The 17,635-nt window shown below is 35.9% G+C and overlaps 1 protein-coding gene across 1 annotated transcript; it reads left to right on the top strand.

Moving 5' to 3' along the window:
• Positions 1 to 1,204: 1,204 nt before the first annotated feature.
• Positions 1,205 to 16,186, top strand: LOC133861548 (OVARIAN TUMOR DOMAIN-containing deubiquitinating enzyme 11). The gene is made up of 10 exons (XM_062297333.1): positions 1,205 to 1,356; positions 2,315 to 2,516; positions 7,068 to 7,141; positions 8,482 to 8,536; positions 8,653 to 8,727; positions 11,134 to 11,207; positions 11,324 to 11,372; positions 14,706 to 14,790; positions 15,738 to 15,794; positions 15,889 to 16,186. The coding sequence occupies exons 2-10, from the start codon at positions 2,349 to 2,351 to the stop codon at positions 15,930 to 15,932; spliced, it is 681 nt and encodes a 226-aa protein (XP_062153317.1). The 5' UTR covers positions 1,205 to 1,356; positions 2,315 to 2,348; the 3' UTR covers positions 15,933 to 16,186.
• The last annotated feature ends 1,449 nt before the right edge of the window (positions 16,187 to 17,635 follow it).

Below are 17,635 nucleotides of genomic sequence, written 5' to 3'. Positions count from 1 at the left end.
AAAAAATATAAATACCGAAATAAATGAACAATCAATTAGCATATTCTTTGAATCATGCTAGACTAAAACGGCGTTATGTTTTTTCAAATTGTGTTTAAATAAAATAAATTTTTAATCAATTGAGATTATCCTCAATTTAAAAAATAAATTTTAGTTTTTAATATTTTTTAATTGAAAAATGACACATGCTAGGGTTATTATAAGGGTATTTTAACAAATTAGGTCTTTTTGAAACTTTTTGGTAGTTTAGAGGGTCAGAGTCCAAGTGTTGATAGTTCAGAGATTATCCATAAAATGGTTGACAGTTTGGGAGGTCTAAATTGTAATTTTTCCTAAAGGCATTTTCAGGAGTTTGTGCCCTGTTAAGTCAAGTGCACGACACGTGGTATGTTTTCTATCTAAAATGACGGGGAGACTTAACATAGTGGCCATTTTCAAAGGAGTTGGTAGTTTGGGGGGCCAAAGTCCAAACTTTAGTAGTTTAGGAGGCCAACCGTAAAATGACTGGTAGTGTGGGGGGCTAAATTGTAATTTTTTCTTAACTTAAATATGGAATATTTATGTATCGAGTAAAGAGAATGCATAATACCATAACTGCGTGACATGGAGTTTGCTAAAATTCATACTCGGTGTTTGGAGATCGTTGATGAGATCTTCATGCCTCGTCAGGTGATGAATCGAGGCAAGGTCTTTAGGTGCCTTGTCGAGTGAAGACTCGGGACAAGGTCTTTAGGTGATCCTGTCGGGTCATGACGTTTGGCATCCTGACCGGCAAAATGCATGTCAAGTCAACTGATTATACTACAAAATGTTGAGAGAATAAAAAATAGTATTTCTCAAAATATTATTAGTTTGTTTTGGTCTATGAGTAATGTAAGAAGTCTCAATTGTATTCCTCCAAAAATGATAAGAATTTTATAATCACTATTGAATTTTGATCAAATGATAAATTTAAGGCTCGTAGCATTACTCGTGGCTCTACTATTGGCCAATCCGGTTGCATTTTGTAGATTGGTAAGAGAAAAGAAAAAAAACAAGGAAAGAAAAAGAAAAAGAAAAAAGGATTCCATTTTGTAGACGCTTACCCATATGTGGGAATTGCCGTGGGCCGTGGGCCGTGGGCCGAGCGGTGCGTACATAATAGGCAACACAAAAGAGAGAAAAAATAAAATAAAATAAAAGAAGTTGCGGTCATGTCTGCGTCGGTTTATTGTCGGGGAGAGAGAGAGAGAAAGAATGACGTGATGACGTCTGGTCCAAGGCTTAAAGCGTTAGTCATAACCATCATTTTTTTCTAGAATAGAAAATCTGCGACGCTTTCTTTCTTTGCCTTCTTCCGCTACGTTTCACATTTGGGTAACTAATATTTCTTGGTTATATTTAGATTGTATACTAATTCTAATTGCATTTCTTTTTCTGTTTTTTTTTTTGATAAATTCTTATTGCATTTCTTCGAAGTTTACCTCTGTTCGCTTGCTCAGAAACAAATGAAAAGAAAATAATAGAATTTGACAAAAAAAGGAAAAAAAAGATACGAAGAACTGAATTTTTTTGGGGTGGAGTTTTTGGAATTGAACACTCAGCTAAACTAAGCTAAATGATTCTATAAAGCATAGCTGAAAGCACAAACTTATTTGGGTGTTCTTTGTTTTTGGTTTTCTTTGATTTTCTCCCTTCCAATTTTACTTCTGGGTGTTCTTTGTTTCTTATTTGGGCATGTATTTCTAATTTTTGTCGGGTTTGTTTGACTAATTCCCAGACTGGTCTTCTCTGTCGAATTGCTTTCCTTCGTGGTTTATACTCTGTTTGGTCGCTGAGAAAGTGAAAGCGAAAAGATGATAAGATTATAAGTTTGAGCCTCAGTTGAAGAACTCAAAACAACCTAATAGAAAGTAAAATTCATGTACTGGATGTCACTTTTCACTTTTCTGTTCTTTCATATGTACTCTCAGCAACAGAATAGAGAATTCATCAAGAAGAAAAAGTAATTGATTTTGGGTGTCCATGTTTTCTCTATAACTTTCGGGTTTTTATTTTAGCAGAGATGGGTATTCCTTATTTGTTTCGATAAGGATCTGGGATTCTGGGTTGTGGTCTTTTTATTTTTTTATTTATTTTTATATGTATGTATTTATCTATGTATGTATATGCTCGTAATGGTTTTTTATACTCTGTATGGTTTATTTTATATTTCTGAATATATGGATTCCTAATAACCTTTGTTGCATGCATGTATGATTGTTTGTACATATATGTGGGTCCTTTATACATCAAGTTAATTTATTAAATTATTTTATTTTGACATGTTCTTTAGGCTGGTGTCAGCTATCCGTTTTAGTTGAGGTAGTATGAATGAAAGTTACAGCAATGCAAGTGCAAGCTCGAGCTCGAGTTTGAATAGCAGCTTCCAGGATACAGAGGATGACCAAACCATTGCAAGCATCTTAGCAGAAGAGGAAAATTCAAAAATTGATGGCAGGCTTGGGAAGAGACTCTCCCATTTGGATTCCATCCCGGTATGCTGCTCACTATATCTATATTTTGTATTGTTTCTCTTTTAAAGCTTTCTAGTACAGAGGAATTTTGTTTTCTATTTGTTGTTGTTGTTGAGCATACAAGTTGCTTCACTTCATTTTTTTTTTGATAGGTAATTAAGTTGCTTCACTTCATTTTTTTTTTTGATAGGTAATTAAGTTGCTTCACTTCATTAAATCTCAATGCTTAATGATTACTCTTTGCAAATGCCTTCTTGATTTGAAATTGTTTAGAAACATGTTTGCCATGTAAATTCGGCCTTCTTGATATGCTTGTAGCAGTTTTTTAAGCATCTATAGCAATCTATAATTGCCGTTTTTTGTCTGTGAAATTATCTAAGAGTGGGTAATATATTCTTTCACAAAGCACATTGTCAGAAGGGTAACCATTGAAGCTACTCTTGAAGTTGTCTGGTTTTTAGGTGAATCCAAACTTCAGTTTTTAGACTAAGAGTTCATGTACTTCAGTTTTGTCTAAGGGTGGTAGAATTACCCTTATCAATAGTACCTTATCCAACTTACTTACGTACTTCATGTCCCTCTTTCCTTTCTTTACGAGTGTTGCAAACTGTATTGAAAAGTTTCAACGTGATTTATTATGGGGTAGGCTAGGTGAAGAGTTCAAATATCACCTGCTAAGATGACCCAAGGTTTGTAGGCCGATCTCTGAGGGAGGGTTGGGGATTAGGAACTTGCTGAGGTCTAATCATGCTCTCTTAGGTCAATGGCTCTGATGCTAGAGGTTTGAGAGAGAGGCTTGGTAAAGAATGGTGGTAGACTCTAAATATGGAAGTTCATAGGGAGGTTGGTGTTCTAGTGGGCTTGTTGGAGCATATGGGGTGGGTTTATGGAAGAATATTAGGAGGGCTTGAGGAAGGTTTTGTAGTCACACCAGATTTGAGATGAGAGATGACTACAAGGTTAGATTTTGTTATGATCTTTGGTGTGGGGATATGGCCCTTAAGAATTCCTTTCTAGTCTCACATGGCATTGCTTGCGCAAATGATGCTTATGTTGTGACTCACGTGGAATTTTCTGGGGGTGCCATTTACTAGAACGTGAGCTTTGCTAGAGCTGCTCATGATTGAGAGGTGGATACATTTACCTTATACTTCATGATGTTGTATTTAGTGACAATGAGATGGGAAGGGAAAGACAAGTTGTGGTGGGTCCCTTTCAAAATGGTTGTTTGGTGTTAAAGCCTTCTACAGTATCATGGGATAACATGATGGTTTTGTGTGGTCAGTGGCCCTAGGGAAAATCCTTACCAGGGACAATCTTCGGAAGCGATGCATTATTGTGGTTGATATGTGTTGTATGTTCAAAAGGAATGAGGAATGAGGAATTCGTGGATCATCTTTTTTTCCATTTTGAGGTTGCTTGTGCAATTTAGAATGTTTTCTTTAGTCGATTTGAATTGTCTTGGGTTTTGCTTAGACAAGTAGTCGATTTGTATGCTTGTTGTTGGACTGTCGGTAGCACTTGGAGTGCAGTTGTGTGGACGATGGTGTCCTTGTGCCTTTTATGGTGTCTATGCAGGGAAATAAATGATAGAAGTTTTGAAAACCGCGATAGGTTTTTATTTTTCAACACTTTCTATCTTTGAATAGCTGCTTATGCTTCTCCTTCGGTGATTAGTTATCATGATTTCTCTCTCTCTCTCTCTCTCTCTCTCTCTCTCTCTCTCTCTCCTATTAGTTAGGTGGCTTCTCTTGTACATTTCTTGTGTACATTGTGGCGCCTTACGCTTTTAATGATATCTCATTTACTTTATATATATATATATATATATATATATATATATATATATATATATATATATATATATATATATTAGATGAAGTGCTATTACCATTTCCATATTAATTTTTCAATTTCGGAAAATGTGCTAGGGCCAAACAATATCCAACCGTTCTAACTTGATGATGTATAAGTGGCCAGTGCGATATTTGTTATAAAGTTTTCACGATGTCAAGTAGTAAGATATTGTTCATGTTGTCAATTTTTGAAAGATGCAATAAAAAAATTAAAGTCTATCAACCATTTCTTATACCTGTTTTTCTTTTTGTTAAAATAATCATTTCCTTGCTTTCTTCCCCTTATCCATCATGGACTTCGTGGGGATCCCTCGTACATGGTGAATAACCAAATTCCAATTGAAATGAAATCCTTAGGACAAATCAATGCAATTTAGAAGGACTCAATGAAAGGACATCAATTCAAATCTTGGATTTTCGTCTTGGGTTATGCTTAGACGAGTAGTCAATTTGTATGCTTGTTAGTGGACTGCTGGCAGCACTTGGAGCTTTTGTGTGGAAGATGTTGCCTTTGTACATTTTGTGATGTTTATAAAAACACCGTGAGACTTTGGAGGAGATTAATTCTTTATTTTTCAACACATTGTATGTTTGGACAACTACTTTTGTTTCTCCTTTGGTGATTAGTTATCATAATTTTCTTGTTCTTTTTGCCCATATTAACTAGATGGTTTCTCTTGTATATTTCCTGTGTACCCAGTACCTTTCGGTTTTAATGATATCTTGATTACTTCTATAAAAAAAAAATTCATAGATTTTCTCATCTCCCGAATGGGTCTCAACTCTTGGTAATTCAGAACTTAACTTGAAAGCATATACCTGGGTGTTTCAACCGGGTACAAATATCTAAATTTTATTTTTTAGATACTTTTCAGACCTATTGCCGATACTAAGTAGCAGCCAAAAATTTGTATCCATTTTTCATGATATCATGCATGGATTAGAGGAAAGATATGTTTACATTCCAGAGGGGCTTTGATTGGAGATACCGTTGTTTTTAGTACATAAGTTCCTATAAAAATGGGAAATGGTCCGGACCTCCCGTGGGAATGATTTGGAAGATCCAAAACGAAAAATAGTGGTATTTGCTAGCAACAACATAATGGAGGCAATCAATGAATATAGATTGATCTGAAATCTGACCTCAAAGTTAAAATGCCACTTTGATATAGTGAAAAGAGAGTTTTGTTTCTTTAGGTGGAAACCCTTGATGGTTCTGTGGTCCATCATGAGGTCACTGTTACTACTAGTCTAATACTTCATACGGTGTTCTATGCGAGCTTTAGTGAGTTAATGGGTGATACCTATTGAGAAAGTACGTGACAAAGACTGGTGGACCTGGTGGTAGCACTTGGAATGCTTTTGTGTGGAAGATGGTGCCTTCTTGCCTCTTATGGTGTCTTTGGAGGAAAAGAAATGATATAAGTTTTAAGGACCGCGAGAGGATGTTGGCGGATCTCGAGTCCTTTTTCGTTTTTACTCTTTATACTTGAACAACTACGCTGGTAGCTCCGTAGGTGCTTAGTTTTCATAATTTTCTTGTTTTTTTTTTTTTCTCCTTTTAGTTAGATATTTTTCTTGTATACTCCTTGTGTACCTGAGTAGCGCTTTTTTTTTTTTTTTTTTTTTTTGAGAAGTAAGAATTCATTAAAAAGCGCAGAGGGGCACAACCCTAGTACATAAGAAGTATACAAAAGTGCCCATAAACAGAGGAAATGAAAGAACAAGAAAGTAAAAAGTCTGCGAACAACAAACTACCCGGGCTATGCGCTTTTATTTTGATTACTTATATATATATATAAAAGTACCATTTGGGAACCGCAGTTGTAATTCAGGCTAGATCTTCACTATGACCAAATACAGTTTTCCCTTGGCCAACTACAGTGTTTCCTTTCCGTGTAGAAGGACAATAATGTGCTGACTGAGATTTTTTCGCTCAGCCATCTGGCTGAATTTTGCGCTGCTTTATATGCATCTATGTTCTTTAATTGTAATAAGTAGAAAGCCAGTTAGATCCCACAAATTTGTCGTGTCTGTGACCAGAGCATGAGTATAGAAATTACTTACTTTTGCCAACATGGTCTTACTGCCTCATCCATTCAACACTTCATCTTGAAGTTTCGCTGTCATCAGCTTGTTTTCATACAAATCCTCATTTTATGAACTACTGAAAACGAATAGGGGAGGGGAGGTGTCAGATGTAGGATGATTATGTATAAATTATTCTATATTGGTTCATGGTACTCACAGTACGGGATTTTCATGATAACTTGGAATTTTTCATTAATGAGTATGATTTCTATACAAATCCTCTTTTTATTTATTAAAGTATGTTTTCTTTGCTTTGTTTCCATGATATTGGCGAATTGTACGAACAAGTTGGAGAGCTTGTTGATGGTGACTCTGATTGTTATTCCCTCTCCAGTCATCCATGTATTAACAGTACTTTAGTCTAGATATGTGAGTTGTTTATGTGTGTAGGTATTAGGTCACTCTGCTTACGATATTTAGTCCGTCAATCTTCCTTAAAATTCTTATGAACTTTTTTCCTGAGGTTCTGTTACACCCTTAAAAGTTCTAGAATGAATGAATGAATCATATATATCTAATACCTTCTTAATTTGTTGACTAGTTTTGGCTGAGAGGCACAAAAATAATCTTCTGTCATTTGTCTTACTGGATAACTTTGTTACTTATGAATGGTATATGTTGGCAGCATACTCCGCGGGTTAATGGGGAGATTCCTGATGTAAATGATGCAACCTTAGACCACGAGCGGCTGTTAGAAAGGTTCTGACTCTGTCTTCAGCTCTATATGCAATTCCTTATTGATTGTTTTTTTGGTAAGGTGTGTTACTTGTACTTAAAAAGAAATGGTTCATTTACATGCTATAACTTGCCATGTGAGAGTATTTTCTTTTTTAAAGTTCACTGCTTTAGTGTGCATGGTAAAGTTAACTAATTTAACATGTTGTGTATATATATATATATATATTTGTATATAGGTTGTTCGTGAGGTTGCACTTTAATTAAATGTCAGTTGATGGCAGCACTCCATCTTACTCTCGGATTTTTCAGATTCTTTACACTTAAATTTGCAATCTTAGGCGAGTTAATGCCCTTCCTCTTTTCTTGTCTTTCCCTTTCTTTTCTCTCTCTATCTCTTCTTTTTTGTTTTGTTTCTGTTTTTGTTTTTCTGATGAATAAATATTACTTGTCGAAAGTGATGCTTGGGCAATATGAGCCACCAGAACCCAAATTGGCTCTAATACCAAGTAGAAAAGAAAGAAAGAGGGAGAGAAGAAGAAATTCTTATTCGGTAGTAATTTTTCCATACGATTACATAGGTTTAAATAGATGAAACCTATAGACCAATATGGAAAGAAATAAAGAAAATATAACAATTAGAATAATAATAAGGATAAATCAAGGAGAATCAAATAATAACATATTGGTAGTTTCCATCTTCAACAACCTTGTCACAAACCTGAACAAGTAATGTTATTTTGTTCAAGTAATCAAATACACTACAGGGTGAAGTCCTTGTACTGAAAATTGATGATAATGTCGATGACTGTGATTGTATTATTGAAATTCAAAAGACACTATCAACGACAATTTCATGTCAGTATCTTGCTTCACTTGGGCTTGCACTTTTTGACGCCTACTGCCTTGGGCAATCTAAGTACCTAGCACCTTGAGAGCGGATGTTGGCTTTGATTACCTTTTTTTTTTTTTTTTTTTTTTTTTTTTTTTTCTGAAAATAATAAAAAAAAAAAAATCTTTGAACTGACACTTTTGATGCAAATTTCTTGTTTTAATGCATATATAGTGGCATTTCGTTAATTGTTTTTCCCTTAATTCCTTTTGGTTAGCTTCTTATGAGATTACTATGTTGGCAAATAATACAAAATGTAGCTCATAGAGCATCTTAGCAATGTTTAACTTATGAAATGCGATTCAATGATTGTTGAGTGTGTAAATGCTGGCAAAAAGAAATGCTAACAGGCATGATTGTTGAAGAGTTGACATTAATAATTCATTGTCTGGACTTCTATACTCTGTAACCTACATGTGCATGTAATGTGGTTTGTCTTTTCTAGGTGATAATAAATTTTCTTTTTTCATAGGCTGGTCACATATGGGTTAGCTGAACTGCAAATGGAGGGTGATGGGAATTGTCAGGTTGAATGAGTCACCGATAATTTCTTTTTCTATCAACTCATGCTTGCCCCTTTCTTTGGTTATAGTTTTTGCATCTTGATGTGTTTAGTGAAATATTTGTTCAAAATATTGGACAGTTTCGAGCTTTAGCAGATCAGTTGTTTCGCAATGCAGACTATCACAAGCATGTAAGAAAGCAGGTCATCAAGCAGGTATAGGAGATAAACTTCACTGATACATCACTTCTTTAGCTAATATTATGTGGACATTGTAAACATTATTAGTTAAGATTTGATGGATACTCAGAAGATTGTTTTCGTGGAGCAAATATTCATATCTATTAATGGTTCCTTTGCTTAGTCTTGAAATGGTGTTGACTATCATTGATATTGGGGGCTCTATGTTCTTATTTTTGAATATATGGTGATATTAGAGCAGATTATCAATTTGGAGGTGGGTGATGTTGACCTGGGATATGTCGGTGTTTTGATATGATACAATCATCATCAGGTTTGCAAAGGTGAAAAATGGGGGAGATTGATGAGGGAGCATCTAAGCAGCCTGCAAAGCCAAGCAGGACCACTAGTTAAATAGGATTAACCCCCCATCTAGCATGAGTCCTGTCTTTACTTTTGTCTTTTTCAGTCTCTGCTTTGTCTTCTTTAATGTTACTTCTAGTATATTTATGTACCTAGCCTTTTAAGAAAGTCATGTGCCTAGCATGTGACTTTATTGAGTTTTCATTGCTAAGATTAGAAAGATATATGTGCAGTGATCAGCTGAGTGCGTATGGTTGTTAGAGACCTAGTATAAGTGGCATATTTTTAAGTCTTTCCAAGGATGTTTTGCTTGCTTATAAAAAATAAGATGTGTTATCTTTACTGTGGTCTCTTGAACCCGGATTTTAGATTCTCGTTCAAGTCTTTTGCTATAACCTGATGCTATATTGTTGGGTTTTTTAATGCTTTTTGAGTTTGAGATTTTGTTCTTGGCGAGAAGATCTGTTGATTGATGTTCTCTTGCATTTGATAGTGAGCTTTCAATTCATGATGGAAGAGTTTTACTAGAGGAGATAGAAATATGGATTGGAAACTCTTTTGGGATGGGTGAGGCTGGGGAATCTTGGAGCACTAGGTTAAGGTAAGGAGCTAGACTATGATTAGGGATACCCCTTGCAAGGGTGAGATGGATGACAGGTGTAGTTCAGCAAACAGCTGTAGGGATAAGCCAGCAAGATAACTCAGCTTATAGTGCAGTAACAAAAGACTAAAAATATGAAATTCACTAATTAACTTGGGATAGGTACACGCATACAATTTGTAATAGCATACACACTTCTAGAAAGTGGAGTATTGCGTACTCATTATGATTCATGTCTTACATGTCTTCTCTGGACTGGGACTGCCAATAGGATTAAGTTAGTCCAAAGTCTTGACCCTTTTGGCTCAAGGTTGTGTGCACTACTGTGAATTGAATTTTGACTGGGGTTGAGCTTGGCCTGGGATTTTAGACCCAAACTCGAATTCAGTGCAGCCCTGTAAATATTTTTAAAATATTAAATATTATCATTTGTAACAACATATTCGACAGTTCGTGTTGTCTTATTGGTTGAGTGGTGGGTCTGCGAGGTCATGGGTTTGAGTTGTTTTGCATGCAGACCTTAGTGCTAGTGGGTTCGTTTGGTAAAAAAAAAATAGGATGCTTTTTGCTTTTTGGTTGTGATGTGACATAAAGGTGAAATTAGTTTTGATTGTTTTGTGTGTTGAATTGTTCGTTAATGCTTTTGCTTTTTTGGTAAAAAGCAAAAAGCTGTCCTCAAAAACATTGCCAAATGAGCCCAGTCTTTCTTTTTCTCAAGAGTTTCCCTACCACAGTCCAATGCCATCTTCTTAGCAAAGCTCCTTTAATCACCAAGGGCTGCGCTTGGGCTGGAAAGACTTGAGAAATTTTTTGCTGGCTAGGCCTGCTAAAAACTTTGTCCATCCTGCTGACCTCAGATGACGTGTGTGGCTTAGTCAGGCCTTTAAACAGGCCTATTTTGGACCTCGCCTGGATAATACTTTACATTGAATGCCTCCTTTCTGTTGATAATTCATAACTACTGTGAGAGATGCAATTCTAGCTGTTGATATGGGATGGTTAGATTCATTTGTTGGCAATTTTACTCGTAGTATTTCATAGTTTTTGACTGTTCCATGTTTATGCAGTTTTGTCTCAAGAATGTTGTTGATATGGGATGAAAACTAGATTCATAATATCAAGAAAAGTGACACCATGTCTACATAGTCAGTTTCCATTGTGACTTTTTTGGAAACCCCCCCACCCCCCCCCCCCCCCCCCCCCCCCCACTTTTTTTTTTTGGTTTCTTGTTTCAACTTTCACTTAGTCTGTATCCTCGTTTGAGCAATATTAACCTATGGCCCATCAAAGTTTTGCGTATTTTCGCTATACCTTTCAAAATAATGCAAATGTATCTGTTTTGATAAGTAAACAGTGCAATTTTTAAAATATAGAGTAGAAATAGGCCTACCTATGTTTGTGTATCTACACTTGTGCCAATTTGAATATTGTGTGAGGGAAGTAAACTCTGATTTAACCTTATCTAATTTCCCCCCCAGCTAAAGCATTTCAGAAAATTATATGAAGCATATGTCCCAATGAACTACAAAATCTACCTAAAGAAGATGAAGAAGTAAGACATCTGCACAGATATTCCTGTTGATTTTGTTGCAAAATTATAGAGCATTTTGTCATTACTTGTGAGTGAACAGTAATTACATTTTTGTATAAATATTTGTATTCTAATAGATCAGGTGAGTGGGGAGATCATCTTACTCTACAAGCGGCTGCGGACCGAGTAAGTTCAATCTTTATCATTCATTTTTATTACTCTTTTTTTGTTGTCTTGGAGAAAATATGTTTAGCACTATTTTCATTACATCACAAATTTCTTTTATTATGTTGTAAATGAAACAAGTGTGGGTTTTGTTTCCCTTCAGGGAAAAAACAAAATGTCAATATGCTCGTCTCATTGAAAGAGCAGAAGGGAAATAGTAGGGTGGAAAAAGAAAAAAAGGGAAAACATATATTGAATATGATATGGAAGATTGCTTGTGCCAGTAAGCCTTGTGTTATTATGAAGCTGACAAAAAGTTGGTCGGAAAATCCATCAGCTTATTCCCTCTAAGATGATGAGAGAAAATGAAACTAGGGATTTTTATATTGTCTTTGTTCTCCTTAGATGTTTAGTAACTTCACCGAGGAGGTATTATGTTCTCACTAATGACAACCAAACTTGGAGGAGCTGATTCGAACTCAATGTCTATAGCCTACTGTGTGTATCAAGAACCACAAGAACTGCAATTGTTGATGATTACAGAAGTATTGATTTTTTTTATTATAAATAATTCATTTCATTGAAAAGTGCAAAGGGGCACAACCTTAGTACACATGATGTATACAAAGAAAGTCCCCCTTACATGCTAAAAAAAAAACAAAAATCCACGAATTCAGAAAAGTTAGAAAATTGAGAGATATTATGCACCACAGTCCAACTAAAAAGTGATTTGACCAGGTTGTTTTTGAGCTCTTCCCTTATCTTCTCACAATCTTCAAAACATCTAGCATTCCGCTCTCTCCATATACTCCACATTAAGCACAACGGTGCTATTCTCCACACCACCTCCAGAATCATGTCCACCATGAGAAGCACGACCACCTTTATCTCCAAGTCCCCCATGGGAACTACTAGAACCGCCACGGGTGGCAATAAAAGCAGCACGATCTCCATTACACTCAAAACTCAACTGAGAACCAGTATCAGAAAGAGTAGTGCCTTGAATCCGAGAAAAACCCTCAAGAAGAGATGGGAGCTCTGAACCACCCAAAATCTGCGCACAAACACTTATACTCAGGTTTCAAGTCGAGAAGAAACCGAACCACATCCACGTCTTGACGTTGCTTTTCCATAGCCTTCAGGTAAGTGGAGAGTGGCTGATACATGAAGTGGAGAGTAGCTGATACAGTGATACATGTTTCTCTCCTTACATATAGCCACAACTTGACTGTAGTACTCGTCCACAGTCTCTGTATATTGCTTACACACCCCATAAATTCGGCTGATATTCCTGGCACCAAAGTATATATATCCGAGTTGATCCCAAATATCCTTAGCAGTAGGAAGATAGATGCATGAGGATCCAATGTGGGCCTCAATACTGTGATCACCTTTCTTCCAGCTCTTGCTGTTGTATTCAATGTAAGGGAGATAATTTGATTATCTTCTTGATTCCCAAAGGCTAGTGGAACTAGTGTTCTGAGGCTTATCTGAGGTTAAGTGATCATACAAGCCCTTTCCTTTGAGAAATACTTCGACAGAATAATAATAATTCTTCCCATTCAACTTCACAGGAGTCATAGGAGAATTAACTAGAGTCGAAGGAACAAATCTGATTTAGTGGCCATAATGTTGATCGAACTCACCAATCAATGCAACAACAGCAACAAATACACCAAATAATCACCACAATAATGCAACTAACAACCACCCACAATAACCCTGCAAAATAATCACAAAACCCCACAAACAGTGCTGACATAGGCCCCAAAACAGCTTGAACCGAAGCAAATCAGCCAAAATATTGTAGAAGAGAGAAACCGGTTGAAATACTGATTAACCACCCGAAAACAACGTAATCCGGACTGAACTGGCCAAAAAACACCAAGTAACAATGCAAATTGACTTGAACTGGCCAAGAAACACTGCAAACCGGCCTGAATCGGCCGAAAACCACCGAGAATTTATCTGAACCGGTTGAGAAACACTGAGAACTAACTTGAACTGGCCAAGAAACACCAATAACCGGCCTGAACTGTCTGGGGAACGTTGAAAACTAAACTGAACCAAAGCTATTCTTATCCTCAAAAAGGATATCCTTATCCCCGAGATATGGAATATCGAGCACCAACAACCAAACAGGGATCCTCGTCTCCATCAACGTGTCGGAAACTTATCAGCAATGGTCAAACCTTGCTGGAGACAACAACCATGATAGCCACAGGACCAACCAACAACCACAAAGCAAACTTTTCAATGACAACCCAATCTGCCCCTGAAGTACTTAACCACTGCAAAACACTCTCCGACCATCATAGACATAACCAACCACCACAGAAACCTTCGATCGACACAACCATACATCCTGATAGATTGTTTCTATACATGGTAGAACTCATACCACAACAGCTACAATACTGGTTCTGCCATTTACACCAAAACCACGGATGATGACAACGACATCACACCACTGATGATGGTGATATGGCACCATCTACCCCAATCATGGGCATGAAGCCCAATTTTCAGAAGTCCATGATTTGTAGCTCAAAACAGAGAAGGAAGAAGCAGAGGAGCAGAAGCAATCAAAAGGTGTGCACAGTCAAACCCTAGACTCTGATACCGTGTTGTAGGGTTTGCATGGGAAGAAAATAGAGAAAGAAGAGGCTCTATTTTCTACGTATCCTCTCTTACCTCATAATATATTGTAAAATTCAAGACAATGACCAAAATACCCCTGTAACTAATCCCTATCACCAGCATATTCTTTTGACCCTAACAAACTCTTCTAACACTTAAGTTGGACCTGCTGCCTATACTTAAGGGAACAAATGTCGGCTGATGGATTGTTTCATATTTGCCCATGTTCTGACTTCACCGAATCCATTATTTATGTAAAGTTCTTGTTGCTTAAGCTACCAAAACCTGGCTATCACCTTAACTTCACCTTAGTAAAATATACAATTCAAACTTCATTCATCCCAAACAAAAAAAAACAACTCTCTGAACTGTGTACGCAAAATTGAAAAGTTTCAGGATTGCATTCACCATAAAGAGCGGGCATATCTAGCATGAGTCCTTTGTCAAAATTTTCTTGCCTTATTTATCCATAATCTTTATTGGTAAGTGATTTATAGACAGTGGCTCATAATGTTTGAGGTTGTTAGATCTGTCCTTTTAAGGGACAGAGTTCATGTCGTGCTTTCTTTCTTTTTTCTTGTGTTTCATTATTATATTGTTTGGTCTTTATTTTCACGGATTTAATGATTTCTTAGTGGTTTTGTTCCTTTCCACTTCTTAGTATTTAATAATTTCTGAGGATTGGTTTCTGACTTATAATGACATTCTCTCTAGTTTGGAGCCAAAATTTGTTTAGTCACCTCTTTTCGAGACACTTGTTATATTGAGATCCTTCCCAAAGACAAGAATCCAACCAGAGGTAAATATTGTGTAACCAGATTTATTTTGAACTCCTGTGGTTTATTTTCAGCTACATTTTTTGTTATCTTTCTATTTTAATCTTATTTTTGGTGTTTACTTGACAACTATGTCTGTTGGCTGACTGTTATCATCAACTTACCATCTGTAGTACTGTTTTACTAAATTTATTTGCCATAACTTTAGGGACATGACCTAATTTTTGAAGTAAATGAATTTCTTAAATGTCAAAACTCAAAACTCAAAATAATGCTCCACAAAACGACAGTTGAAAAATATAAAAACTTAAGTGAGGGAGTAGAGAAGAGTTTCTTTCAAAATGGATCCCTGTATTGTTCAATTTCTAGAAGTTGTTTTGGTTTTAGTTTCGATTGTTATTGTTCGTCCAGGAGACCAGACAGCCAACAATCCTTTCACCATGTAATTGTGTCCGTGAAGTCACTCCAATATGTTCCTTCGTTATTGGTGAATAACTTGAACTGTTAATAAGTTTCTTTATAGGGGACGAATCTTATGGTAGCATACCCAGAAATATTATACAAGGCAGACTAATCTCATAAAACGAGTGAATGGTTGACCACAATAGGTTATTTCTATAGCTACAATGACAAATGATAAAAATGTGCTCTTCGGGGAATAGCACAAGTGAAGCGAAGTAGAAATTTGATTAAAAGAAATAAAAAGGTTAAATATTATAACTGAAAGGAAAGGTTGCTCAAGTCATTGCTTCTTCATGATTTGCATCAATTATTCATTGGCCGACTGTCTTTATTGCTCACATCTCAAAGGAGTGCATTGACCAGTAGTTTACCAATATATCTTATGGTAATTCTTATTTTTGCCGTGCAATATATTTAGATACATTTTAGTATGGTATTTTCAGAGTGGTCTACATCTAAATTTGCCTACTTTCATGTAATAAGGTTTCTATTTATTTTGTCTTGCCAGAGCTGTGGCTGAGCTTTTGGAGTGAAGTGCATTACAATTCATTGTATGGAAGTGGAGGTGATGAACCCAACTATCATTTACTAGCAACTTAATATCTGCATGGTCCGTTGACAGAAAAGCCTGATTATTCTTTTACTGGATCTCTCTACAGATGTTCCCACCAGGGTTGCCAGAAAAAAGCATTGGCTTTTCTAGAGTTGAACTGTTCGTTTGCTCCCCAATACTGGCCAGAGTTTACTTGATCCAAATGTAACTGGAGGGCATTGCGCATGACTCCAATTCTGCCTTTGTGTTATTTGTATATGAAAATGCATTATAGTTTGATTCTGTAGCTTCAGTTGTAACTCTACTTGATAAGAGGATCGCTGAGTCAAGTCTGCCATGAAAACTTTTTACATTCTTTCCCAATTAAACTATATTGGAATTTTATAAGCCTTGTATTTCAAGAAGCAGACTTTTTTACATTCTTTTTTTAAAAATAAAAAATTATTTTTTTTATGAGCGAGTAGCAATCCCCTAGAATTTACTTGAAGAGCCATTTATTTATTTATTTATTTATTTATTTATTTTATTTATTTTTTTGAAGAGCCTATTTAGGACTGTTGAGAAGAAAATGAAAAGAACATTAATAAAGAAGGGCTATTTTTCAGGCTCTTGCAGCCCTCATTCCATTTCACGTATATTAGCTGCTTTACCAATCGATGAATTAACTTGTGGAAAAAGAACATCATCAGGAAGTACTAAACTAAAAGATAAAAAAATAAAAAAAAAATAAAAAAAATATTAAGTAAAATTAATGATCAACAACTGACAACGATCCTAGTTGCAAAAATTGTTGATGATCTGTAACTCATTAAAAGACTGACAGAAGCACCTGAATAATATTCCTATCAAACTACTCTTAGTGGTGAGACATTAAAATATCAATTATATATGTTAGAAAATTAGAAAATATTCTCCATATTAGGGTTTATTCCCTCCCTTAATTATTCTAGGGTTTACTTGTCTACCACTCTCCTCTATAAATAGAGGCCACTTTAATACATATCAATATCTCATTATTTTCTCCCCGCTTCCGCTCTCTTCTTTCTTTCTTTTTTATTTTTTATTTTTTATTTTTTATTTTTTCATATTATCCTATCATATATTTCTACATGGTATCAAAGCAACCAATATATTCCCTTATTGGCGCGTTCTCTGACGATCTCGCAGACGTTCACGCATGTCATGCGCTATCATTGCCATTGTCGGTGCCTTCCCTGGCTTCACCCCAGCTCATTCTAAAATAATAATCCTAGAATCGAGCTTGCAAGGTATAGTTCTGTCAATCTGTGGAAGGTACGTTGCCAACAGCCGCTACACGCAGATTTCCTTCTAGAAGAGTATAAAATATTACTAGGTGAAACTGTGCTATATATAGAATTTTAGGAAGCTCCAAATTGGCTAGTTCTTTTGGGGTGATAACGCATATGTGGCTAGCGGTCTTTCTTGGGTCGTTCCAAAAACTATCCAACCATATTGAAATGTTTTACATGCCATAATCTATTATGCATATTTACCGACTATAAGCCGTGTGATTTAAAGTAGATTCATATATGTACCGAATGTTATACTATGATTTACACTATTTAAAGAAAGGAAAATTTCATTGAAAAAGGATTTTAAAAGAAAATGAGTTTAAAGGAACTCTATTAAGGAAAGTCTAATTTCTGAAAATAAAAGGTCAGATTTAAAGATTTTTGAAAAGGGTTTTGTTTGATTTTGACCCATGAATGAGTAAACGTGTAACAACCCACTCCAAGTGGTATGAGATTGTCTGCTTTGGGCCAAGCCTGCAGGATTTTGTTCTTGGGTTTGACCCCAAAAGGCCTCGTATCATTTAGAGAGAGAGCATGCTC

The sequence above is a fragment of the Alnus glutinosa genome, chromosome 2, assembly GCF_958979055.1.
Source record: "Alnus glutinosa chromosome 2, dhAlnGlut1.1, whole genome shotgun sequence".
Lineage (NCBI taxonomy): Eukaryota > Viridiplantae > Streptophyta > Magnoliopsida > Fagales > Betulaceae > Alnus > Alnus glutinosa.
Note: the sequence above shows the minus strand (reverse complement) of the source record. Positions and strands in the feature narration are given on the sequence as shown.

Coding starts and splice junctions, on each gene's coding strand:
- LOC133861548 (XM_062297333.1), top strand. CDS start 2,349: ATGAATGAAAGTTACAGCAATGCAAGTGCAAGCTCGAGCTCGAGTTTG. Junction 8,728..11,133: donor GAAAGCAGGTCATCAAGCAG/GTATAGGAGATA, acceptor TTTCCCCCCCAG/CTAAAGCATTTCAGAAAATT. Junction 15,795..15,888: donor TTCATTGTATGGAAGTGGAG/GTGATGAACCCA, acceptor ATCTCTCTACAG/ATGTTCCCACCAGGGTTGCC.